Consider the following 24,383-nt stretch of genomic DNA (forward strand, 5'->3'; position numbering starts at 1 on the left):
ATTCGCATCTGCGCATCTTCTGTGGTGGAATGGCCGTCCCCGGGGTCCAGCATTAATGTCCCACTCAATTTTTAACTTGGTGGTTTGTGATCATATAGAGTCACCGAGTTATCTCTCTGGATCCCCAACAGTACGTGACTGGCAAATACTTTCTCCCAGTGGTGGCCTGCCTCTTCATTTCTTAACAGTGTCTCTCATCAAGCAGATTTGGAGATGTGATGAGATTCAACATCATTTTTCTTTCCTACATCTTGTTTTGTGTCCTAGATAAGAAATCTTTGCTTAACCCAAGGTGACGAAGATTTCCTCTGTGTTTCTCCCATGTTTTACGGTTCTCATGCCCACCTTCAGGGCTGTGATCCATTCTGAGTTAATTTTTGTGTGTCACCTGGAGCAGGGTCCCCTTCATGTGCGGATACTGGCTGTTCTGGGCCCTTGGCTGAAGACCCCACCGCGTCTCCACTGCCTGGCCCTTGCATCTTTGTCAGAAGTCATGTTGAGTCGCACATCTGTTTGTGTGGAGTGATGGCAGGAGCGGCCAGCGGGTGCTCGTGAGAGCCTCGTTCCACCTGTACAATGACCCCATCCCTCTTTCTGCTGGTGGTTTTAGAAAATATGGGCGGTTATTGTCTAGTGCTCTCACCTCATTAGAAGGTGCAGGACAGTGGCCTTCTATTATGCCTCCTTCATTTTTTAACTAGGTTTCTTTTATTTAAAAAGCCCTTCATCAATGATTTGGTTCCTTTGAGGTAGCATGGGAAGGCGTGCTAACACTTGATCATTTACCTTCCTTTACGAGTTTGCAGGACACTGTAACCTGATTTCCTAATGACTTCGATGGTGGGCAGTAGAGGCTAGCTTTTCTGTGTCTATACACTCATGGATTTTAAGACCGGTGTGTTCCGGTCATCGTGGTCATGCCTTGTGGCGCCCCGTTGGTCAAGGGGGCATGTCAGTTGAGCTCTTGGAATTGCGTCTGACTCCAGCGGGTCCTGGCAGTTTTCTCACTCCGCTTACACAGGTGTTCCAGGCGCATCCCTGCACTTCCCTCCCTGGACCCCGGCCCATAGGCTCCTTTAGTGGATGTGAGATTTAGGAACCACAGTTTGGGTGCAGAGGACTGCACTGGGCAGTTGTCATTTTAGGCCTTTTCAGTTGCAGATCCAGAAAATACATTTTGCTTTTTTTAACATGAGAAAAGATTGCATCAGTTCATAATGATATTTCCAGTTCCAATTTAGGGAGTACAGGGTTCTTACCCAACAGCTATGATGTTGTATTTACATATCTTTTCCCTTAGTCCTAAAAATGTTGGTTTTAACCATTAATAAAATTTCTTATTTGTGTTACCTCATCAAACATGTATAAGGGCTTCAGAATAACAGCACAGAACTATTACCGGTGTCACAGCAATGACATGGTTCAAGCTTCCTTGGCTCAGCCCACCAGGGACGTGGAATCAGATCACAGGAAATAATTCCTCTCTGTGTCCTAGTCCAACCCTGGATATAGAGCTACAGTCACTTGCCTTATTATGCTTTCATTTTTCAGGATTCTGTTTTTAAAATCTTGCTTTAATTTTGTTTTATAATTATATAAAAAACCAGTATTTTTCTGAATCAACTCTGGCCAACAAGGCCCACTTACAGGAGCCCAGCTTCCACCCTCCCTCTTGCGTCTGGGATCCTCCCATATTGGTAGTGGTCGTTTCTATGGCTTTATCTCTGCATTTACAAACCATGAGCAAACACGCACGCATCTTCCTCCCACCCTGGGCAGCAGGATGCACGCTCTGCATGCTTTCTCTGCAGCTTCCTGTCATCCTGAGACGGCCCCCACCTCCTGACTGGTTGGGAATGACTGGTAGTGCGGGACTGCTTTCCATTCTTCGTCATGCACGCTTTTGCTGGTGATCTTCGGGGTGCATTCCTAGAAGTGGGATTGTTTGGTCAAAAAGTAAAGGCATATATCAAGGATGGGATTTTTTAAGCCTGTGGGATGTTGCGTCCTGCAGCCAAACCCTCCTGCAGGCTCTGGGGCTGTCACTAGGGTTTACTGTCACACACACAGCTGTGAGCATCCTTCTGACTAAGGCTTTGATGACTTTGGGATTGTTTGATGATAGATTCCTGGGAGGAGAGCTCCCGGGTCAGGGGTGAACAGCCTGGGCTCCCACAGATCTGAAGCAGGGTTCTTCCCATTGCCTGCACCTCCTTTGCTTACTCCGCCACCAGAGCTCACGGCTCCTTGGTGACACTCCAGAGCGTCCTGCAGGCACGTGTGGTGCCCACTGAACTGCTTCCACAGACTGAGGGCACAGCATGCCCTGTCGCCATTCTGATGATTCTTCTGGAAGCACTCCTGCAGCACCAACCCCAGCTCCTTTGTACAGTGAAGCCTCCCTTGGTTCATCTTATCTGTCCTTTTCATTTTCTGCCTCCTGTTCTAGACTGTAAGCCTTTGGTGGGGGGTGCTGTGCACCACGAAGCCTTATATCCGTGGGCTTGCAGCCAGAGGTGCTCAGACAGGTGTGTTGAAGGACAGGGGACTCTGAGATAGGGGCCACATCCAGGTCCACAGCTGGGGCACAGCTCCAGGGAGAAGCCTGAACGTCCCCCTTGTTTCAGGCTCCACCCTTCCAGTGACCTGCAGGTGTCCTTCTGACAGGCAGGGTTCATGAGATGCAGGCAGGTAGAGCTCAAGGCCCTGGTAAGGAGCAGTCAGAGGGGACCTAGGGTCCAGGCTTCGCAGTGACGCAGTGAACAAAGAGGCCCCTCCTGGACCCCTGGAAAATCCAGCCTGAGAAACGAGGGGGTCTTCCGATCCCAGCCTGGCCCTACAACAAGCCCCGTCCAATGATGTAAACCTCCTTTCTGTTCTTATAAAACCCTAGACAGTGCAGCCCCAGGGGTATCCTCTCCTACAGCCCCTCCTGATGAGCAGGCGTCTTTTTCCTTTTACTCTCTCACTCTTCGTTAAGAGCTTTGCTGCCTGCTCCCTGCTGGTGTCTGTCAGCATCTCTCTGCCGCCCTCAAGACGCGTCCTGGGAGGAATAGCAGCTCCCGACTAACGAAAGCGTTAGTCCCGGGAAGCTGGACCTTGCCGCACTCTCACCCCCGGATTCCCCTGCTGGGCTGCACTCATGCCCAGTGATTCTCCTGAGGTGCTCTGGGCTCTCCTCTCTCCACACATCCTCCACTAGCGGAAGCTTTCAGCAAGGCTGGGAATGGCTGCAGCCCGCTGAGGTCCTGGGAATCCAGGGTCTGCGTCCCCATCTCCTTCCCCTACCTCATCCCTCCTCCTCCCCGCCACTCCTTAGTCCACACCTGCTGGGGTCAGTCTGACCTAGTGGCGGGTGCCTCCACCCCACCAGATGCTGGGATACGTGGGGTGGGCCCACAGTGTTTCAGGGGTTCTCTGAAATGAGCCCACACGTGTATCCCCAACATACTGCCACCTTGAGGCCTCTGGTCACAACCCCGCCTTTGCAGAAAGCCTGCCCCCAACCACCCCAGGCCCGTAGCATCCTTTTTTGCTGATGCATTCCACGTTTGCACACTTGCTTTAGCCCCTGTGCCTGGTACATACCAGCCTCAGTCAGTATTTGTTGAATGGATGAGTACATTTCTTAGGAACTACATCTTTGATTCTAAGGAGCTGGTCACACAGCCCCCAGCCCCCAGCTGGCTCACCTCTTTTGCTTTGTAGGGGTTGTACAAGGCAGACAGGCGGTTTGGGCCGGGCATCGAGACCTACCCTGACGGCAGCCAGGATGTTGGGCTGTGGTTCCGGGAGCATCTCATCAAGCTGTGCACGGAGGTGCCTGGCAGCTTCTCCATGAGCAACTTCCCTGAGTTCTCAGGCTTCCTCATGCGCTGCCCAGCCAGAATCAGTCTCTCAGATGAGGAAAAGATGGAGTGGGACCTGCATGAAGAACAGGACCCCTTTTTCTATGACTATAAGCGGTTTCTTCTGAATGATGACCTAACTCTGCCACCAGAAATATACGTTTACTCAACTGACAGCGGCCACCTACCCATGACCTGCTCTTTCCGCGAAGACCTGGACGCCCGGGTCTTCCTCGATGACACCCCTCCCTTGGCTGAAGACAGACAGCCCTGGCTCATCCAGAATGAGACCCCTTTGATGGTCAGAATCCAGAAGCAAACTTACAAGTTCAGGTGATCAGCCCGATCTTTCCCGTCCTCCCAGTGTCCAGAGGCCCCTGTCGCTCCCCAGGCAGGCCTGCCCCCCCGTACTGGGGTCCTGAAGGCCCCGCCCCAAGCAGAGCGCTTCCAGAGTCATTTGTCAGGGTCAACATGCACGACTGCCCCTGCGTCACTGGCTGGTGCTGCCCCTGGATGAGGGGGCGGGAAAGCCCACGCTGAGGGGTGAGAGCACGGCAGGGCTGGGCCGGGGGCTGGCTGGGCGGGGGGCCTCTCCAAGGATGGCTGGGACCCCAGGAAGCTGCTCTGTCTTGGCCTCCAAAGACCACCCCCCACCCCAGCCATGGGACAGTTAGTGCCTACCTGACGAAAACTGACTTTTTAAGTTAAAAATTTCAAGAATATTTTAATCCCTTTCTTAAACTTTGTACTTAGTAAAATTACACTGTTTTAGGATACGTTTGTGAGCGCAAGTGGCAACTTAGGCATCCATCCACCCACCCACCCATCCACTTGTCCATCCAGCCACCCACAGACCCACCCATCCATCCATCAGGCGAACATCAGCTGAACCTATAATCACTAAAGACTCTTGGGTATGGGAGCTGCATTAACCCACAGTTTCTTGACTGTAAAGGAGGCTATGTGTACACAGGAGGCTTCAGTGTGTGTGGTGAATGGGTCATGGGATTTGCATGTTCTCTACTCAAATAGAAAAGTGAATGAGCAGAGGCGGGATGTGGGTGCTTGGTGGTGTGTGTCAGACCCAGGTCCGTGCTGGGCATTCTCCCCACCCGGGGCCCGTCCTGGGAGAGCCCCTTTCCCAGTGCCCATGGAGGGACCCGGTGAATCAGAGATTCACAGCCATTCCTGCCGGGGCAGACGCTCAGCCTGAGCATGTTCATCGGCAGGCAGCGTGTCCCACCACTGCTGTGTCCCTGTGGCTGGCCCGCATGCAGGGTGTCCAGGGAGGGCTGGGAAGGGGAGGCAGGGGTCCTGGAGCAGTGTGGGGGCCAGGACCCTGGAGGGGAGGGAAGGCAGGCCTGGGCGGCCCTTGGTGGTGGGTGTTGGGGGTCCGGAGCCAGTCTCGTGCCACAAGCCCACTGCGTTGCAGGAACAAGAAGGCCCACGACAGCTGGAACATGGGCGCTATCCTGGTGGGGAACCGGAGCAGCTTCGCACGCTGCGGGCCCAAGGAGCGGCTGTCCCAGGAGATGATCCTGAGGGCCGAAGAAGGGGCCTGCGACTGGATTCATGGGGTCCTCAGGGACAACCTTGCCAGCCCCGACGTGGCCGACGCCAAGGGCTACACCGTGCTCGCCGCGGCCGCTGTGAGATCCCCTGCCTGCCGGGGTGCTTGTGTGGGCTTTAGGGTCCCCCTGTGGCCCGCTTGCTGGTTGGGCACCCCCCCCCCCACTCCATGCAGAGCTGTGATGCCAGCCCCTGGGCGATGTGAGGGTCAGGTGGACAGACTCTTCTCACGCCGGGCGAGAGCGGCGTCTGCTGCCCCTGGCGTGGAGCCTTGCTGGGGGTGCTGGGTCCCACGCAGCGTCAGGCATGTCCTCGCGAGGCTGGCCCTCTCCCTACAGGTGCACGGTCACACTGACGTCATCAGCCTCCTGCTGGACAGCGGGGCCGATGTGAACAAGCGCTCGGACGAGGGCCTCACGCCTCTCAGCATGTCCTTCCTCCTCCACTACCCGGCCAGGTCCTTCAAGCCCAACATTGCCGAGAGGACAGCACCCGAGTCCCAGGTCGGCCCAGCACCCGAGGCCGGGTCAGTATCCCCCCGCCAGGACCCTGTCCACCCATCTCTCCTCCCATCTGTCCCCCTCGTGTGGCCCCGGCTCGGTGGGGTGAATGACAGGAAAGCAGGTGGTAGGGACAGAGCCTGCTCAGGCATCCTGAGCTCATCGCTTTGATGCTGAGGGTCCTGTGTCCCTTAGGGGCCCCTCCTGTGGGCCTCAGGAAAGGGGATGCCATGGGGGGAAGGCCTCAGGATTCCAGGGTGAGGCCCCCCTTTGTTGCTTTGATGTGTGCCCAGTAGTGGGACTGCTGGCTGCCACAGTGGACCATGCCGACCTAGGGGGTAAGCCTCGAGCCATTAGCTGCAGCAGCATGGTGCCTCTGTCTCGGCGCTGGGCGAGGGGGCATGGGCACCACAGGCGAGCCTGGCACCTGTGTGCCTGAGCACAGGCGTGGCAGCTCCTGCAGGAGAGCTGCCCTGGGCCCTGACTCAGCCACTCGGGCTTGCAGGGCCGGGACTGAGGTCCAGCAAGAGAGACCTGGGAGGGGCTGAGGGCTGTCGGGGCTGGGGAGTGGGTGACAGTTACTCCAGCCTGAAAGTGTCTCCTGTGGCCCCTTGAATCTCGGTCTTGAGAAAGGCTTCCCTACGCCATCCTGCGCCCCAGGGGAGAGTGCCCAGGGCTGCCAGCTGCCCCACCCAGGCCCCTCCGCCTCTTGCCCTGGGCTCTGTGAGGTGTCGTCAGCATTGGAGTGGGAGTGTGGAGGCCACAGCTGCGCCTGCCCTGGGTGGGCCCTGTGTGCTGGTGGCTGGGTCCCTGGGCGGGCCTGCCCGTGGTCCTGGGTCCCGGCAGCCCTGCCCTGCTCTTGTTTCTGTGGCACTCTGGACTCTGAGCCTCTGAAGGCACCTCGTCGGGGCTGTTTCCTGCTCTGTGATGGCGAATCCATGGCAACAAAAATGCAGGTCACAGGTGGTGGCCTGAAAACCAGCCCTGTCCTGTATTGTTTTCCAGCAGCACCGAATTATTTATGTCTAGTTTGTGAGGCTATGGCTTCTCTCTCAGTCGGAAGCTGCTGACTTACAAGAATGACCAACTTCCAAGCTCTGTGGCAATTGAGCATCACTTGGGTCTGTCTCCCCGTCCATGGGGGCTTCGGGGGCAGGGGCTGGGCCTGTTCCCACAACCTCTCCAAGCTCCAGGGGTCTGGGGCACAGGCGGGTGTCTGGAGCCGGAGATAGAGGGGCAGAGTGGGGGGCGCTGGTGCTGCGTACCCCTCCTGCAAGTGGGAAACGCAGCTGGGTATCTTTGGGGGCCCTGTAGTGGGAGAACATTTGACCAGACTAACTCAATTACCGATGAAGGAAGTGGGGGCCCCAGAAAGCCTTTATTTCTATTCTTAAAATTCTTATAAAAATCATTCCTTTATAAAAAAAAACCTTTTAATCCAAAAAATATTACACATACACCAAAGGAAACTTTGCTGTGTGATGACGGCACAGGGGCCCCTCTGGTCACTGCCCGCCTCACGTGGCTGCAGAGCAGATCCCACACCTGCCACTTTAGACTCAGTACCTCTTTCCACCTGCCTCCCTCTTCCTTTTGTGACATGACCACAAACACCATCATCTCCCTCCCCTAAAACAGTAGGCGGCCCGTTTCTAAGTCCCCTGATGCTGTCGGGTTCATCCCAACAACCCTCTCATGAGTCAAGTGAGGCCACGTCGAGCAAGCTCGCACCCCGCGGGCAGCTGGCTGCCAGTCTGACCGTCCGCCCTGCTTGCCCCCAGCTTCTGTCTTTTGTGTGTTGCATAAGCTGGGCTTTTCCTACAGCGGACTCCAGGCTGCCTGCCGCCCTGCGGACAACTCGCTCCCTGTGGGGAGTGGCTCCCCAGCGTGAGAAGGCGTCTGGAGCAGGGCTCCTCCCCACCGGCTCTCCCTTCTGCCGCGCTCTTGCCTGTGAAGTTGTGTTGGTGCACAGCCAGGCTGTCGTTTGGGGAGTTACCTTTGGCTGGTCTTGCATGGCTGTGCTGGCTGTGCGGTCTGGCGGACCTCTAGGCCCTCGGAGCCAAGGCTGCTCATCGTCGGCCCCTCCCTGGAAAAGCCACAGGTCGCGGGGGCACAGCCCTGGCATCTGCCTCCACGGGTCTGGGGGGCCAAGAACCCACTGTCCTGCTGATGCAGCCGGTTCAGAGAGCACACTTGGAGGGGGTGGGATGGCAGCGCCAGCCACCTGTGTGAGATCGGCGCTCTCAGAGCCACAGGAAAGGAAGTGGGGACGCTGGAGTTAATTTTGATGACATATTTCATTTGAGCAAGTGTGTCCGACTGTATTGCTTCAGTGAGTCAGCAGCCCAACAATCATCAGTGACACTTCGCAGTTTTTTCTGGTCTCCTCACATGTGTGGCGCATCCCGGCTCTGGGCAGGCTGTTCGCAGGTGGCGGCTGCTGTGTGGCTCAGGTTTCTGCACAAGGCCTCTGAGGCATTCGCTAGAGAAGGTGGTTTAAGGGGGTGGGTGGCGTTGAGAACTCCGCTGTCTTCTTTCTCCTACTGCCCTGCTTTCTGATGCTTCCTGAGGCAGCGCCAAAAGCCCCAGGAATTCGAAGCAGTTCCTCCTCACTGCCGGAGCGACTGTGGAGCCTGTCGCTTGTGAGGACCCGGAATCTGCCCAAAGCAGCTGGGGACCAAGGCTGTGGCCCAGGGCGGGCAGTGCGAAGGGTGCCCTGACCTCTTGGGACTTGGTGTCTCCCCGGGGCAGCGTCAGTGAACCGGAGCAGCAGCTGACCGACGGGCTGCGGGGCACAGCCCAGGGCACAGTGTGCAGCAATGAGACACCACGGGAGTTGAGCGTGTGTGTGCGCAGCTTCCCCAGTGAGCTGGCCTGGTCACTGCTGGAGCAGAGTGCCCAGGTCTACAGCATGCTGCGTGGCCCCTCCTTCGAGGCTGATAGGGGCACCGTGAGGAGGATGGCACTGTCCATGGTCAAGTAGGTGGCCGAGGGCGGGCAGCCGGTGGCTCGCTGGGGGAGTCCTGCCCATACCCTTGGCCCTACCCCACCGTCTAGACCAGTGGTTCTCAAAGTGTGGCCCATGTACCCTGGGTGTCCCAGGCCCTTCTGGTGGTGTGTGAGGCCGAGCCCGTTCTTGTGCTAATCTGAAGGCATTACTTGCCAACTCCCGAGGGACCTGGGCCCATGCAGGAGAGAACACACCTCCCTGGAGGAGGTGTTCGATGAGGGGCAGAAATCACTAGCTTATTAAATGTTGACCCCGGAGGCCGTGCTTCCTCATGTTCTGGGTGACGAGGAGAGGGGTGCCTGACTCGTCTGAGATGAGCCAAGTAGGCTGGCTGCCTGCAGTGACGCACACCTCCTGTGGCCTGACTTGCGAATGGAATTTGCCATTCTCCGCGTGGGCCACCACTTCTGCTGGAAAGAACAACCAGCCGACACGCTGCGGTCACTCACCCTCTGAGCAGAGTCGGCCTTTTGCTGTAAGGACAGTGGCAGACAGTGTGTGTCACCACAGATGCCAGCTTTCAGGTGGACACTGGAACGTCAGAGCACGTGTGTGTCAACGTGGGAGGACGTCAGTGAAGCAGCTCTTTACACGTGCACGTGCCCTGACTCCCTCGGTCACCCGTGGGCTGCGGCTCCGTGAGCGCCGTTCATAAAAATGTTATTTATGTCGATATGCAGTGGGTTTGTTACTGTCACTTTTTAAATGTGTTAGTATTTTAGACATTTTCTCAGTCTTAATTTGTACTACACCAGATGGGGATGGATAGAACCCACATAAACAGAACCTCTTCAGGACCCTCTAGGAACTGGAAGAGTAGAAAGGGGTCCTGAGAGCAGCACATTTGAGAACCGTTGCTCTAGACTGACCCAGCCTCTGCACCGCCCTCCTGCCTGCCCACCGGTTCTGTGCAGGCGGTGGGGTCAACAGGCTGCCAGCCCACTCCTGCCTGCTCTCCTCCCTGCCCTGGCGCTGCCATCCCAGCCGCTCCCCACGCTCCCCAGGCCCAGGGCTCTGCACAGCTTCTCCACCAGGGCAGCCTCTGTGCTCCATGCAAGAGATGTGTGCCAGTGTGCACGCGTGCGTGTCTGCTGTGTATTTTGCATGTGTGTGTGCATGTCTGCTGTGTGGAATGACTCTGCCCTGTGCATACTAGATACTCTGCGCCGTGGCCTCACAGCCACTCCCAGAGGGAGGCTGGTGCCTGCCCCACACCACTCCTCACAGGGGCTCTTGGCAAAGCCAGGCGACCACCCGGGGCTGCAGCAGGGCGGGGCACAGGGGGACGGAACTTGGCTGGCCCGCTCAGCATGGTTCGGCAGTGGGGGGGTCACCCCGCCCCAGGGCAGGGCTGAAGGTCCTGGAGAGGTGGGACCCTGGTGTTTCCCTGGCTGTGAGAGGTGGGGCTCAGGCTGCCCGGCCCCGGCTGGGGTGCTGTCCAGACAGCTGCCTCTGTCCATAACCGTGTCATGCTGGTTCTTCCAGGCACAGAAACTGGTGGCTGACCATCAGGCTCCTGCTGCGCCGTGGTGCGGACCCCAACCTGTGCCACGTGCCCATGCAGGTCCTGTTCTTCGCCGTGAAGGCCGGAGATGTGGAGGGTGTGAAGCTGCTGCTGCAGAAGGGGGCCAGGACCGACATCGAGCTCCCTGCCAAGGTGGGCGTGGGCAGGGGCTCAAGGGCTGGGGTCCTGGTGCACAGCTGGGCCCTCCGGGCAGCTGCCTGTCCCTGGCACGGGCACCTGCCCGCCTCTCTGTCATCTTGAGAAGGTGCTGTTGCTGAGGGCTGCCAAGCTTGGTTTGGCTTCTGTGAGGCTGGCTCCTGCTTGGTGGTGGGGGTCTCCCCTCCAGGCCCCTTGGCCGGGCCTCTCTGTCCGTGTCCTGGTGTGAGGTGAGGGGCCGTGGAACCAGAGGATGTTAGCAGGAGGCCTGGGTGATTTCCCAGCAGCTCCCTGGGTCTGCTGACAGGACTGTCTTCGAAGCCGGCTCACGTTGCGGCCTTTACACTCGGCAGACGCCACTTGTTCCTTCCCTTGCCCGTTGATTCCAGACCGACAACCTGTTATTTGCACACTCATCTTTCCAGTGGGTTTTTCTTTATTAAAATACTCAAGTATGTAATAGGGGGCACGTGTCAGGAGAAGCGCCCACCCCACCCCGTGCATCTCCGCTCTGCACGCCAGCCCTGGGCACTGCGGATGTCTTGGTTCCTGAGCACCCTGCCACCCCTTCTCCAAGAGCGCCCTGCTGTTCCCCTGGGACCCTGTCTGGTGGTCAGGGAGGGAGAGGCAGAGGGTGATTCCCTCTCCTTGACCCAAGGTCTGCTGCAGGCCCCCCACCAGGTCCCCTCTCCTCTGGGCCTGGGTCCCCTGCCCACCTGTGTGTGGCCGGTGCTGACTGAGCACCACCAAGAGACGGTCCTCCGGTGACTCTGAACCAGTGGCCAGAGGGCTGTCAGGCGGAGAAGGACAGGCCCTTGTGCTGTGGGGGCCATGCCCTCACTCCCACCCACGTTTCCTCTGCAGCTGGGGTCCCTGACCCCCCTCCACATTGCAGCTGCCCTGCCCGGGGAGGAGGGTGTCCACATAACAGAGCTGCTGCTCCACGCCATCACCGACGTGGACGCCAGGGCAGCAGACCAGGATGACGTGTACAAGTGGGACCAGGTGCACTGCCCGGCTGCTGTGGGGCTGCGGCACTTGGGCCCCTGGGGTCTCTGTGGACAGTGTCACCCTTTTGGTTCAAAATTTCCCTTCTGTGTTACCTGTCCCTGAGGAGGTTAGTTAACGCTCTGGGATGGGGCTTCTGACGTGCAGGGTGGGGAGGAAGGCGCTCGCTCCTGGGGCTCTGTGGAGTGTCCGTCTTAGCCTGGCCCTGCAGGGGCTCTGGCCTGGTCTGGCTGGGCAGGTGGTGGGTCTCTGGGCACTGATGGGAGAGGCTCCGGGGCTGCACCTGACCCTCTCTCTGCTGCAGCTAGACCTGCTGCCTTCAAGCCTGAAGCTCAGTGGTGAAACGGGCCCACCCAGCATCTACTATGCTGAGCGCACGTCTGCCCTGGATGAGGGGGGCAGGACAGCTCTGCACGTGGCCTGTGAGCGGGAGGACAACTACAGAGTGAGTGTGGTAGTCACGTGCAGTGCGTGCATGATGCCTGTGTGCATGTGCACATGTGTGAGTGCACAGATGGGTGTGGACATGACCATGCACATGTGTGTGCTATATGTATGTGTACCTGTGCAAACACATCTTTGTGTGAGCTTGTACTAGCAGGTTGGTCTGTGTGCATGTGAGCCAATGTGTGTGTTGGAAGCAGTGAGCCATCTGCGTCATCCGGCACCATCCCTGACTCGGGATCATAGGGGAAATCTTTGCAGAGCCTGGGGCCATGTCCTTCTGGCCCGGCAGCCACTGCCTGCTGTCTGCCCTGGGGATTGGGTCTCAGCAAGGTGGGTACAGGAACCCCTCACCATACGGCTGCTGAGCCCTGCTGGAGGGTGTGGTCCCCTTTCATGGCCACACCTGTCAAGGGCCCTTCCTGCTTCCATGACCTCCTGCTCCTGTCTCCCCTTTCTCTTGCAAACAAGCTTGACATCAATTTATGTATCACTTGTCCTTTTCTATCAAATGATTAGAAAACATCATCTCAGAAGACTCACTGCCAGCCCCGACCAATCCATTCATGCACCCCAAATGCAGCATGCCCTCTGTGCCAGATGCAGCTGGTGTGGGGGAAGGGGCAGTTAGATGCCCAAGTGGGTTTTAAGGCACCTGCGCTGATGACCCAGGTCCGGTGTTGGGAGCCTCTTTAACCTGCCATCCCTTGCCTTTCTCCCCGCAGTGTGCCAGGGACGTAGTCCGGCTTCTTCTGTCTCACAAGGCAGACCCCACCATGCTGTGGAGTGGCCACTCCCCACTCTCCCTGTCCATCGCTAGTGGGAACGACCTGGTGAGCATGTGTGCCTGCTGACCATGTTTCCAGGGTGCCACCCCGGTCAGGCCGGGATTCGCGGTTGCTGGGGGCCTGGAGAACCCTCTCCCACATGGATGAGCTTCTTGGGAAGGGCAGGGTGCAGAGAGGGTGCAGCCTCAGCTGGGAGGAGGCCCCCCCCACGGGCTCTGGGCCGCAGCCCCCGCCTGTCCCAGTCCTCAGCTCAGTGCACCCAGGAAGCATGTGGGCAGCTCCCTGCTGGTGCCCAGGAGTGTCTGCCCCCACCCCACCTGTTCCCCACCCACCCCTGGGCCTCGCTCTGGCTTCTCCACATGCTCAGGGGCCAACCTGCAGTGCTCACAAGCCATCTGTTCCAGATTGTGAAGGAGCTTCTGTCCCATGGGGCTGACCCGAACCTGCGCCTGACCAGAGGCCTGGGCAGTGCCCTGTGCGTCGCCTGTGACATCTCCTATGAGCACCGGAGGAGCGTGGAGAGCAAGCTGGCCCTGGTGAGGGGCGTGGAGGGGGCCCTCTCATGCTCTGCCCTGGGTCAGGCCCCCACCCCTCCCCTCCTCTGCCCCAGACTCCCGTGGTGCACCTGGCTTGTCATATGGGCGTTCATTCCTGGGCATGGAGAGGCGGGCAGGAGGGCCCGAGGCGATCAGGCTGCTCCTGCCCAAGGGCATTGGACAGCTGACTCCCACTTTGCCTGTCGTATGCCTGGCATAGTGTTCTGTCACCATGAGGAGCCCATGTATACAGCCCACCCATGCCCCCTGCTGACCACACCGGGCTCTGGTGCTGGGGACATCTGACCCCTGACGCTGCCTCCCGTGCTCTTGGGGCTCTGCTCATGGAGCGGCTCAGAGTCTGGTTTGTGTGTCTGTGAACAGCGAGTGCCAAGGGAGTTGAGGGAATGAGGACCCTCACCGAGGGCAGCACAGCGAGGGTCCTGCGGATGGCAGCCCAGTTTCCGTCCGCTCGTGTGGGGCGGCATGCAGCCTGTGGCCCTGGGTCGCCGGGGCTGCTCGATGGAGCTGTGAGCCGGGAGGGCTCCCTGGGGGCTCGCCTCCTTCCTGTGGGCAGGAGCCTCTGCCCCATGCTGTTGGCCGCGAGTGTGCTTGGTGTGGTGTGTCTTGAGCTTGAGACCTTGTTGTGTATGTGCCAGGTCACACGCACATGCATGTGCACACCCACATGCCCACACGCGGTGAGCACATGGTGATGCATGCACGTCTCACTGAGCAGCCCCGGGCACAGTGGGTTGAGACTGACCAGGCCAGGCTGGCGTTTGCCCTGGAATCACTTAGAGCCCAGGGGCCACCCGCAGCCAGGCCTCACAAATGCCGGGTAACGCCACTGCCGGGGGTGCGTGGGCAGCCTCCCCACGCTGATGTCTGTCCATCCGTGTGACCAGAGCGTCTGTCTTGCTGACCCCACACACCTGGGAGGAGGCCTCCCTGGGTAGTGCAGGCGCCGGCGGCCCTTCCCACAGCACCGGCCCTCCTGTGGGGGGCTGGGTCCCTGGGCTGGTCCCTGCTGCCCAGTGAGTGTGTCGAGAGGACCCAGGAGCCTCGGGTGGCCCGGGCCACAGCGTTGCTCTGCTGGACACCTGGGCACCCCAGTTCCAGTCTGGCTTCCTGGGAGCCGGGTACCTGCTGCTGACTGACCCAGGCCCTGTCTCTGCAGATTGACCAGCTCATTGATTACGGGGCTGATATCCTGAGCCCGGTGACCCTCACTCAGGGGAACAAGGTGGCTGTGGGCACAGCCGTCGACTACGGGTATTTCAGATTCTACCAGGTGCGGCTTTGGGTCTCCCGCTGCTGATGGAGCTGGGCTGGGGCCTTCTGTGTCTCTGGGGAAAAGCTGGGGTGACAGCCCACCATGCACCCCAGAGCCAGCCCCTGGCCCAGTGGGAGGGGAGCCCTAGGCCCCCCGGCATGTCCTGCGGGCCTGACTGCCCGTGTCCAGCTTTCTGGGCACTGTTAGGTTTGTCCTCAAAGCACCGTGAGTGGAGGTGCCCCCCACCAGGGTCCCTGTGACGATGGGCGGGGGCTGGGCCTGCCCTCCTGGGTCACTGGTCACTGGTGGTGCTGTGTCCTGTGCTGCAGGACCGGAAGATCGCCCACTGCCCCTTCCATGTGCTGATGCCGGCTGAGCGGGAGACGTTTCTGGCCCGGAAGAGGCTCCTAGACCACATGGGCTTCCAGCTGCGCTGTGCCGTCCTCTCCAAGGAGAGCCAGTGGGACCCAAAGGCGCTGTACCTGAGCAAGCGAGGTGGGCCCAGGGGTGCCTCGGGGTTCCCCTGGGGGAGGGCGTGGGCAAGGCGTGAGGTGGGTGCTGCAGGCCGCCTGCTGGGCAGGTCCCCTGGCCCTGCCGTCCAAGGAGGCCGTGCAGGACCCGACGGGAGCCCCAGGACGTACTGTGGGAATGAGGCTGGGAGCCCCACGTTAGTGCCGGGGACCACAGGGTCTGAGTCCACCCTGCTGCCATGGGGTGGGGGTTAGGGGGCACAACCCCTGAGAAGGGTGAGGTGCCAGCCCAGCTTCCCAAGGCTGCTACAGGGCCTCCTGTGGGCAGCAGGGGGTCCTGGCCCCTTGGCACCTGTCGGTCTGCCTGCCACAGGACCACTTCATTCTCATGGGCTGGGGTCAGCGGACAGGCCCCCTCTTGCCCAGAGTGCCAGCAGGTCGGGCAGCACAGGAGGAGGGCAGAGGGCTGACTCTGCACTTCAGCGGGCAGCACCCTGGGCTGAGGGAGGGCCCTGCCCCACGGGTGCTGCCGGTCTGGGAGGTGAAGTCCTGGGCCACCCTGTCAGGAGTGCCCCCCACTCACCCCAACCTGCCTGCTGCTGCCCCCCCGCAGGCCTGCAGCCACCACCACCCCACACGCGGCCCCGCACACTGACCTGTCTCACTGTATCCTGCACCCTCCACCCTCAGGCTGGCACCCAAGGTTGGGCGGCCACAGGGCTGGTGCTGTGAGGGCCCCTTCCTGGCTGCAGACAGCCTCTTCTCTGGGTCCTGCAGGGGCGAGGGAGGGAGAGGCAGGGAGGTGTGACACCAGGGCACGGATCCCACCACGGGCTCCACCCGCACGACCTCATCTCCTCCCAGGCCCTGGTCCTGACCCCACCACACTGGGATTAGGGCTTCAGCATACGAATCTGGGGGGATACATTCAGCCCATAACCCCCCTTGCACCCCCCACTCCATGCCAAGGTGAGCTGCTGGCTCACGTGGCTGAGGGGGGCACGGGGGTTTGGGCACAGAGGCCCCTCGTGGTGTGTGGCATTGCTGACAGCACTGGGTGCTTCTCACCCCCGGGGCTCTGGGAACACCCAGCTGGGGGAGGCGCTGACCGGGCTCCCCCGCCGCCCTGGAACAGAGGGCAGCCTGGCGCCTCCATCCCCAGGGCCAGGCAGCAGCTCGGAGATCCCGCCCTTGGGGGCCATGCTCTGAATCTCACGGAAGGGTCCGACCCCATTCTCAGCAGTGTGGACCAGGGAGTCCCAGGGGGGACAGGCAGCGGGCTGGGGTTGCCTGTTCTTGGGCAGAACTGCACGTGGGCTGGCTCCTTACAGAGAACCTGGGGCAGAGGTGGTGGGAGGGCGCCCTCTGAGGTCAGAACAAGGCTTAAGGACCTCAGGGTCAGTCCCTTCGAAGAGCCTCCATTTGATTGAATGGGACCTGGAGCAGCTTACATCCCAGGGTGTCCCCCACACCAACAGAGCGGTCAGCCTGCAGTTCACGGTGATGGCCTCCCTCTGGGTCTGCTTCCGGGGCGGTCACAGAGAGCCCTGCCCAAGCCGCTGCCCCTCTGGCCTGTCCCGGGCCCCGCCTGCCTCCCTGCTGCGGGAGGGCCAGGCAGGCGGCCCGGCAGCCCCCCACCCCTGGGCACTGGGACCTGGAGGGCCCACAGAGCTCTGACGGTCTCTCTCGGCACAGCGGCGCTGACCCTCTGCCATAACCCAAGGCGGACAGGCACTGGCCAGCCCAAGGAGCCTCAGGCTGAGCCGGAGCGGTAAGTGCCAGCTGAGAGCAGCTGAGGGCGTCAGGGGGCTGCGTGGTGCTGCTGGGCCCCGGCTGGGCCCCCCGCACCCTGGCCCTGTTGCCGTGGTCCTGAGCCCTGTGGCCCTGCTGTCGGGCCCAGGTGTGGGTCACTGGGCCAACGTGGGGTGGCAGATGGGGGTGGCTACCAGTGGGGCTCCACGGCCTCGTGCATCTTATTACTCCCATGGGTACCTGGACAGCACCTGCCCAGTGGACCAGGAGAACAGAGCAGGCAGGGAGTGCGTCTGCTGGGGCTCCCATTTGTCCCGAAGCAGAGGACATGGCATGCCAGGCTCACCCTGGCCCTGCAGTGTGTCTGCTCCGGGCCTGCCCCTCCCACCCCACACCATGTCCTGGCCTCCTACCCAGCCCTGTTGGGGAGCACGTGGTGACTCCTAGGGCGAGGTGCCAGTTGCCTGTCCTAAATAGCCCTGTGCCGGACATGTCCCTATGGGGACTTGCCCTGTCCCTGTGCGAGTGCTTCCTCGTGTGAGGCAGCCCACTGCTCCCCACACCTGCCCTCCACCCCCAGCCTGTGTGGAGGGTCACCCTGTCCAGTGGGCATGGCAGGGCAGGCCCTGACTGACTCCTGCATGGCTGCCTCGTAGGATTCCCTTCTTCAAGTTCTGCTACCAGTGCGGCCGCTCCGTTGGGGTGCGCCTCATGCCCTGCACGCGCTGCTACGGGATCCTGACCTGCAGCAAGGCCTGTAAGAGCAGAGCCTGGGCGGACTTCCACGGGAGGGACTGTGGCGCCCTGATGGCCACTGGTGAGCAGGGATCAGTGCAGCTGCGGGGTGGCTGGCACGGGGTCACCATCATTCCCCAAAGTCTCAGATTCAAGCCACTTTCCAGATTTCCCAGAGGGCACAGAGGGCACTGAGCCAACCTGTCCTCCATGTACTGGGGTAACACCATGCCTAGAGTGCTCCCCGCTCCCTGGAGGTGGCTGTATGCTGATCCCACAGGGCTGGGACCCAATACCTAGGGCCTCCTGGATGCCTGGGGCTCTGCCCACACTGGGTCCACCAGGGCACTTGGCCTTGGGGCTGCTTCTGAGGGTTCCTCCAGGCCTGCCCGCCCAGGTGTCTCTCCAGGTATGGCCATCAGCAGGGTCCAGCCTCTAGAACCACCCTCCCCTCCCCACCTCCTCCCCTCCCCTCTGGAGCGACCTGAGGAGCAGCTGCGGGCGCGTGGGTCACGACTCCCAGGGTGGGCATCAGCGAGCGAGGCTGTCTGCAAAGCTGCCCTGGGATTGGCTGGGGAGGGGGCAAGCGTCACCCACCCTTTCTCAGAGAGTGTGCTGCTGTGGATGGAGAGGCTGGGCTGGCCCCTGCCCTTGGACCCTTGCCCCCAAAGCCACTCCAAGCGCCGACACAAGCTGTCACCTGTTCCCTCTCTGTAAAGCTAGGCTTCTAATTCCAGGCCCCACAGTGGGGGTCACCCAGAGTCTGGGCACTGCTCCTTGGGTGGGGGACAGCCTCTTGGAAGAGCAGTTGCAGCTGGCCCTCAGGCCTTGCCGTATACGCCACACACACACGCAAGCAGGCAGCAGGACTCGACCAGTGCAACCCTCTCCCCGAGTGGGCTGGGCTCGGGTCGCTGGGACCCCTCTGTCGCAGGAGGCACAGCCCCGGGGTCAGTCTGCATTCCTGAGGCGCGTGCCTCCACGTCCCTGGGGCCTGCCCAGGCCCCTCACGCTCCTCTTTCCCTCGCCCAGGGGCCTACCTGGAGGACATGTCCTGCCGGGTGGAAGAATCCCAGTAGAGGAGCGGCACCTGGTGCCTGAGGCCTGGGCCGTCCTGATTCTTAACTGCCCACACCTGCACTTTGGGGTGGCCTCTGGGCTGCGGGCCCCTGGAATCTTCCAGCCTAACGTGGGGTGCCTGCACCTGCATGCCTGAGCATGGCAATGTCTCCCTCACTTGCAATAAAGTGACCCCTCTGGGTGTGTTTTTACCCCCCTCTGCCCTGCTCAGCCCCGACCCAGCAAGCCCAGAGCTTCCCAGGGCTCTGCGCCCACCACCTGTCCCTCGGATCTCCCAGGCCCCTCGAGACCGCCCGCCTGTCAGGAGAGGAGGATGGCTGGGCGGGTCAGGGTCAGGACTGGGGCACCCGCTAGAGATGATGCTGGAGGGTCACTTCTGCACGTCTGCAGGGTGTCTGGAGGCTTCCCAGGAGCCCAGCGCCCCAGCTCTCTAGCGCCGGCTCACGAGGCGCGGGATCGGAGCACCCTGATGTCCGAGACAGTCATTCCTTCCGCGTGTATTTACTGAGTGTCCGTGGGTGCCAGGCGCGTGCCAGGAGGCTTTGCTATTCAAATCACCTGTGATTGGGATGGAAGCGGGATGGGGGTGGGGGAAGGCTCTGCGCCAGGAACGGGGCCGCAGGAGGCTGGGCTGTGCGCACGGGTCTGCGTTCACGGAGAGGGCGGGAGGAAGGGGCGGGGCCTCAGAGCGCGGAGGTGGTGGGCGTGTCCAGGGCAGAGGGGGAGGGGCTTGCTGCTGACAGCAGGGCGTGAGGCGGTTGGGAAAGGGGGTGATGGAGCCTGCATGGGGACCCCATCCAGGCTGGCTTTTTGCTGGCTTTCCCACCAGTGGCTTTCAGTCCCAGGCAAATTCACTGCTGATTTGTTAAGACTGAGTAATGACAATGGAACATTCTTGGGGGTGACAGGATTTACACCCAGCTTTATTCCCACGGTGACAGGTCAGTCACTAGAATCCCGTCCACTCGGAGCGAGTCTGCAGGCAGCAGGCCGGTCTCTGCCCCTGGGCCCCTCTGCCCCACAGCCTCTCAGTCTCTGTCCTCGGCGCTGCCGCCCCTCCTGCCTCTGCAGCCGTGCAGCCCAGGGCCCTGGGTGGAGCTCTTTATATAGAGTCAGTAATAACCTACTGCCCACACGTGGGCAGTGAGCAAGCCCACCAGGGCCAGGTGAGAATCCTGGTCACAGGAACGCCCATTTTCTCTACACTGGTCGAGGAAGCCCCACCCACATAGTGGTTTTGTTGCATATCATTGGTCTCTTGTCAGAGATGGGGCTCCCTATGGGTCAGTTTGCGGGGTCACCCAGGTGATGCTCTGGGAGGGGGTCAGGAAGGCTCTGGGCTGGAGGGAGACACGGCCCCTGCTTTGCTCTGGAGTGGAGTGGTTTTGTGCCCAGCAATAGCCAGTTCCAGCCTGTGGAGGGCCCTCCCGGTGGGGGCGTTGACCCCAAAGGGCTGTGGGAAGCTCCCATTAGATCTGCCGGGAAGGAAGAGGCTCCTGTGGAGTGCTGCATAGTATGCGTGTGCAAGAAAGAAAAGATAGAGTACTCTGACCCCAGGAAGTCATCACTCGAGTGTGTGTCCTTCCAACCCATGTGTCTATGCAGACAGACACACACAGCACACATGTGCGTCTGAAAGTGGGGGCATGATCCATATATTCTAAACTAGGCCATGGGCATCCTGCATTAGTATTTTTCTGCAGCATCATTTTCCCTAAATGAAAATGATTTTATTATTCTAATTATGCAGGCAATACATGCTTGTTAAAAACAGGAGAATAAAGAGAGTGAAAACCACTCTAATCTTGACACTCAGGATAAATGTCCTGAACACACTCCTTTAGGTTTTGATCTGCACACACATGTGCACGTGTGCACATCCCCAAGCACCCCCCCAGTGCACTCACGTGCTCCCTCCACTTATTAAAACAGGGGGCTTGGCTTTGCAGTGCGAGCCCACCTCTCGGCCACCATGGCCCAGGAGCGTCTGCTTGGTGCCTCGCTGAGGGCACGCAGCCGTGGTGTTCGCTCGTGGAAGGACACGGCATGCACATGTAGCCCATTTTTCCCTTTGGCTAAATTCAGATAAATATTCAGATTTTAAGAGCATTCCCATTTTCAACATTGTATTCTTAGGGTGCCCTCTGGGGAGGCCGGTGAGCACATCTGGCCCCAGGCCGTCTTGTGGCACTGCCACCACAGCCCACCTCGTCCAGCCTCTGGTGGGCCGGAGCCAGGGCTGAGCGTGCTTCCCACACGCCTACTCATGTCCGTTTCTCCCCCTGCCCTCTGACCCTCTCCTGGCGTCTAAGCGCTCGCCCCCCGCCCACTGTCCTGTCCTGCCTGCTGCAAGGGCCCTCTCCCCGTCTGACCTGTGCTGTGTGGACGCTTTGTTCCATCAAACCGCATGCCCTCCCGTGGTGGCTGATCTGCGGGTTCAGGAAGCGATCCCCAGATGAGGTCACACAACGATATGCCCAGACTTCAAAACGGTTTTCACGCACTATTGTTTTACCTGTTAGGTTTTTAATCAGCCTGAAATGAATTTTTGTGTGAGCTCTGAGAGCCACCGGGCTTCTTCCAAGTGCAGGTGCTGATGGCGTGACCTGGTTCCGTCTGCACGCGGGCCCAGGTGCAGGGGTCCCGCCGTCATCCCGTTTCCCCATGAAATGCACGGCTGCCGCCCCAGACTCTCAGATGATCTGCAGATTCAGCTTGTCAAGTCCAAAAGGTCTTGTTGGGCCTTTATAATGATTTTATTCAGTTTGATTGGGAGCGATGAGTTCTCCAGGCCACGACACGATGCTGTGTGGTCAAGTGTGATGGTTTCTTTTATAAATCGGACGGGACCTCTTTTGCTTTTCCCCCTCACATCCAGCCTTTCAGGAAGTCTGCTCAGCTCTGCATTTAAAGTAGTCAATTGGGCCTCTTCTAAAACCTGCCCCCGCCATGCCCGGCCTCCTCTCTGCCGCCACGGCCACCAGGGCTCCAGGCCAGCCAGAGGGCAGCCCGCCGCTCCCGTCAGAGCCCTTGTTGCCCTGCGCTGACCCCCCAAGGGGCTTCCTCCCCTGAGTGTCCTGTGGCCCCTCCCGTCTTCCACCCCCAGATGCAGGCTGCCACTTCCCTCGTCTTCTGGGTCAGCACATGCCCGGGGCCTCCTGACGGCAGCTGTGGGGCACCCAGGATACCATAGAGGAAAAGATACAGGCTTCCAGGCCTGGGGGAGCTCAGGCCTGGGAGGGCGAACTGCTGGGTGGAGGTGTGCCGTGACTGTCGGACTCCACAGGGTGGCAGAGCCTCAGCTGCTGCTCAAGTGCCAGCGGCCAGCGTGTGCCCATGGAAGGGGCACGGATAGGACACCCTGCCTAGGCCCCACAGGCTCCTGGGAGTTCACGCTTTCTGCCCCCACTGGATGAGGGACAGCCGCTGCTGTGCCCTTGTTCCCAGCTCCTGGGGTCGTGGGCCACGGGCTGGCGGATGACCCTTCCTCTGGCCAGCCTGCAGTGGCCTTAGATGGCAGTGGCCGTGGTAGGCAGCCTCATGATTTTACTGGAGTGCGTTCAAACACCAGTTTCTTAACAGGATCACATTTTATGGACTGCTACCTAAGGCCAGTTGTAGCTTAGGTCATTAGCGCTCTGTGGGTTCATGTCCCCCTGACTATTTAGTGGGTGCTGCCCGTCCTGCAGGTGATGGGCCTCCCACCTTGTCCTGTGCCTACACCCGGCCACACACATTTACAGCTTGGGCCATCGGGAGATCTGGCTGTGTCCCCTTCAGGATCTTCTCAGCATGCCCTGGTCACTGCAGCCTCTGGGGGGAGAGGGCCTCGGTGGGCCCCGCTCTGAGCCCTCCCATGACACGGTCCTCAAGACTGCCTGGCGCAGGGGGGCATCTGCAGCCCTGACACCAGGGCCGCTGTGGGCCACCCAGGCTGGTTCTCCGACTCGGACAGCTCGGCCTTGGTGCTGCCTGTGGTCAGCTTTCCCTGCACAGACTAGGTTGTCTGCTCCACGGAGCGGAGGCCCAGCAGGGCCTGGCGACTAATGGGGGCCTAGGTGTGCCCGGAGGGAGAGGTCCTGGGGGGCCCAGCCTGGAGCCCCTCTGCGTGCTCTGTGGGATGGCAGGCCTTGAGGGCAGGAGTGGAGGCCAGCCGGGGCCTTGGGGTGAGCAGGAGAGGCCGGAGGTCATGGGGTCAAGGTTTGGTGGGAGGGGTTGGAGGGTCAGGGTGCGCAAGGGCCTAGTTCAGTGCAGAGAGCACAGTACCCTGTGGGCACCCGAGGGGCATGGCCGCAGAGGCGGGGCTCCCTGGCTCAGGGAGGCGTGGCAGAGCCACTGGGGTGGCCATCTCAGCGGCGGTCATGAGCCGCAGGACCATAGCTGGGGGTGGGGGTGGTCTCAGGACTGGTCCTGTGGGGCCTGGAGGGGCTGTGGGAGCTGGGCACCACCCACCGGGCTGGGGGGGTCAGAGGAGCGTGATTTTCTGCCGCCTTGTCTGACTGCGGGGTGTGTGTGTGTGTGTCCTGGGACCCTCCCTCCTTCCTGCCCCTCTGGGCCACCCACTTGGACTCTCAGGTTCTCTGTCAGGCTGGGAAAGAGATGCTCTGCCACCTGCCCCGGTCCCATGAGGCCCGCCCTGAGCAGCTGAGGTGTGCGGCCAGTCGGGTGACGTCAGAGCGGGCAGTGGGAGAAGCGGCCCGGGAGTGGGTGTGAGTGGTGGGCCCTGGCAGAGAGGCCAGAGGGCAGGACAGGGCCCAATGGTGGCTGCACTCTGGTGGAGCAGGGACAAGGGGTGCAGAGGAGCTGGAGGGCCCCACTTAGAGCAGGGGGCCAGTGGCAGCTGGGCAACAAGGATGCATCTGACGGGGAGCCCATGTCCCCTGTGCCCAAGGGGCAGGGGCAGTGGCGGTGGGAGGCCCTGCCCAGGAGGTAGAGGGGCCAGTCTGGTGGCCACACCCCCAGCTGCCTCGTACCTGGGCTCTCGGGAGAGTGGGCAGCGGGTGGTGTCCTGAGGGGTGGTCAGGCAAGGCTGGGGAGCCTCAGGAGGAGACGCCCAGGAGGCTGCGTGAGGGGTGTCACAGAGCTGGAGGCCAAGGCCGGGCAGGAGGCCTGGAATGCGGGTGATGGATAAAAAAGGGTCTGGAATTTTCTGGTGTCCGGGTTCCATCAGGAAGCTGGTGTTTGGTGTCTGAGAGATGGTTGGTGGGGGAGGCCAGGATGGGTCCCAGGAAGGACACAGGACTCAGGGCCAGGGGCTGCGGGCTTCCCTCCCACCCAGGGGGCAGCCCATGCCGCCCTCAGAGCCTGGGAGCCAGGCCCCTGCCCCTGCTACTCTTGCTCCGGCTCCTGGCTCGGGCCAAGGCTCCCCGCTGGGTTTTGGTTGTGGACGCGTGTGTGTAAGTGAACATCCCCGCCCTACAAAGCCTGAAGGCCTGACACAAACCTGGATCCGACCTGGCACAACATTGAAAAATTTCAGAAATCAACAAAACTCTAAGAAGAGCCCCAGAGCTGCCACCGCTCTGGTGGGACAGGTGTCCACACACGCCCACAGGTGTCCACACCGAGGTGCGCTCTTCGGATGCCTGGTTTGCAGACGCCCAGCACGACTGCCCTCAGCCCGGCCAGGGGGCCTGCATCTCCCCAGGACGGGTGCAGGGCTGCGCTCTCCTACCTCCGGCCAGGTGGGGGTCCCCGCGTGCTTCTG

The 24,383-nt window shown here is 60.6% G+C and overlaps 1 protein-coding gene across 1 annotated transcript in view; it reads left to right on the forward strand.

Moving 5' to 3' along the window:
* The window catches only part of ANKMY1 (ankyrin repeat and MYND domain containing 1), a 33,656-nt gene that overhangs the window by 6,631 nt on the left and 2,642 nt on the right, over positions 1–24,383 (forward strand). The window contains exons 5-18 of the mRNA XM_073217833.1: positions 3,709–4,181; positions 5,281–5,497; positions 5,756–5,943; positions 6,211–6,255; positions 8,669–8,896; positions 10,413–10,584; positions 11,452–11,592; positions 11,900–12,040; positions 12,765–12,872; positions 13,232–13,363; positions 14,544–14,657; positions 14,969–15,134; positions 16,805–16,880; positions 17,518–17,678. Coding sequence (XP_073073934.1) covers positions 3,709–4,181; positions 5,281–5,497; positions 5,756–5,943; positions 6,211–6,255; positions 8,669–8,896; positions 10,413–10,584; positions 11,452–11,592; positions 11,900–12,040; positions 12,765–12,872; positions 13,232–13,363; positions 14,544–14,657; positions 14,969–15,134; positions 16,805–16,880; positions 17,518–17,678 — 2,362 coding nt within the window. The remainder of the gene's footprint in view (positions 1–3,708; positions 4,182–5,280; positions 5,498–5,755; positions 5,944–6,210; positions 6,256–8,668; positions 8,897–10,412; positions 10,585–11,451; positions 11,593–11,899; positions 12,041–12,764; positions 12,873–13,231; positions 13,364–14,543; positions 14,658–14,968; positions 15,135–16,804; positions 16,881–17,517; positions 17,679–24,383) is intronic.

This window comes from Manis javanica, chromosome 12 (assembly GCF_040802235.1).
Source record: "Manis javanica isolate MJ-LG chromosome 12, MJ_LKY, whole genome shotgun sequence".
NCBI lineage: Eukaryota > Metazoa > Chordata > Mammalia > Pholidota > Manidae > Manis > Manis javanica.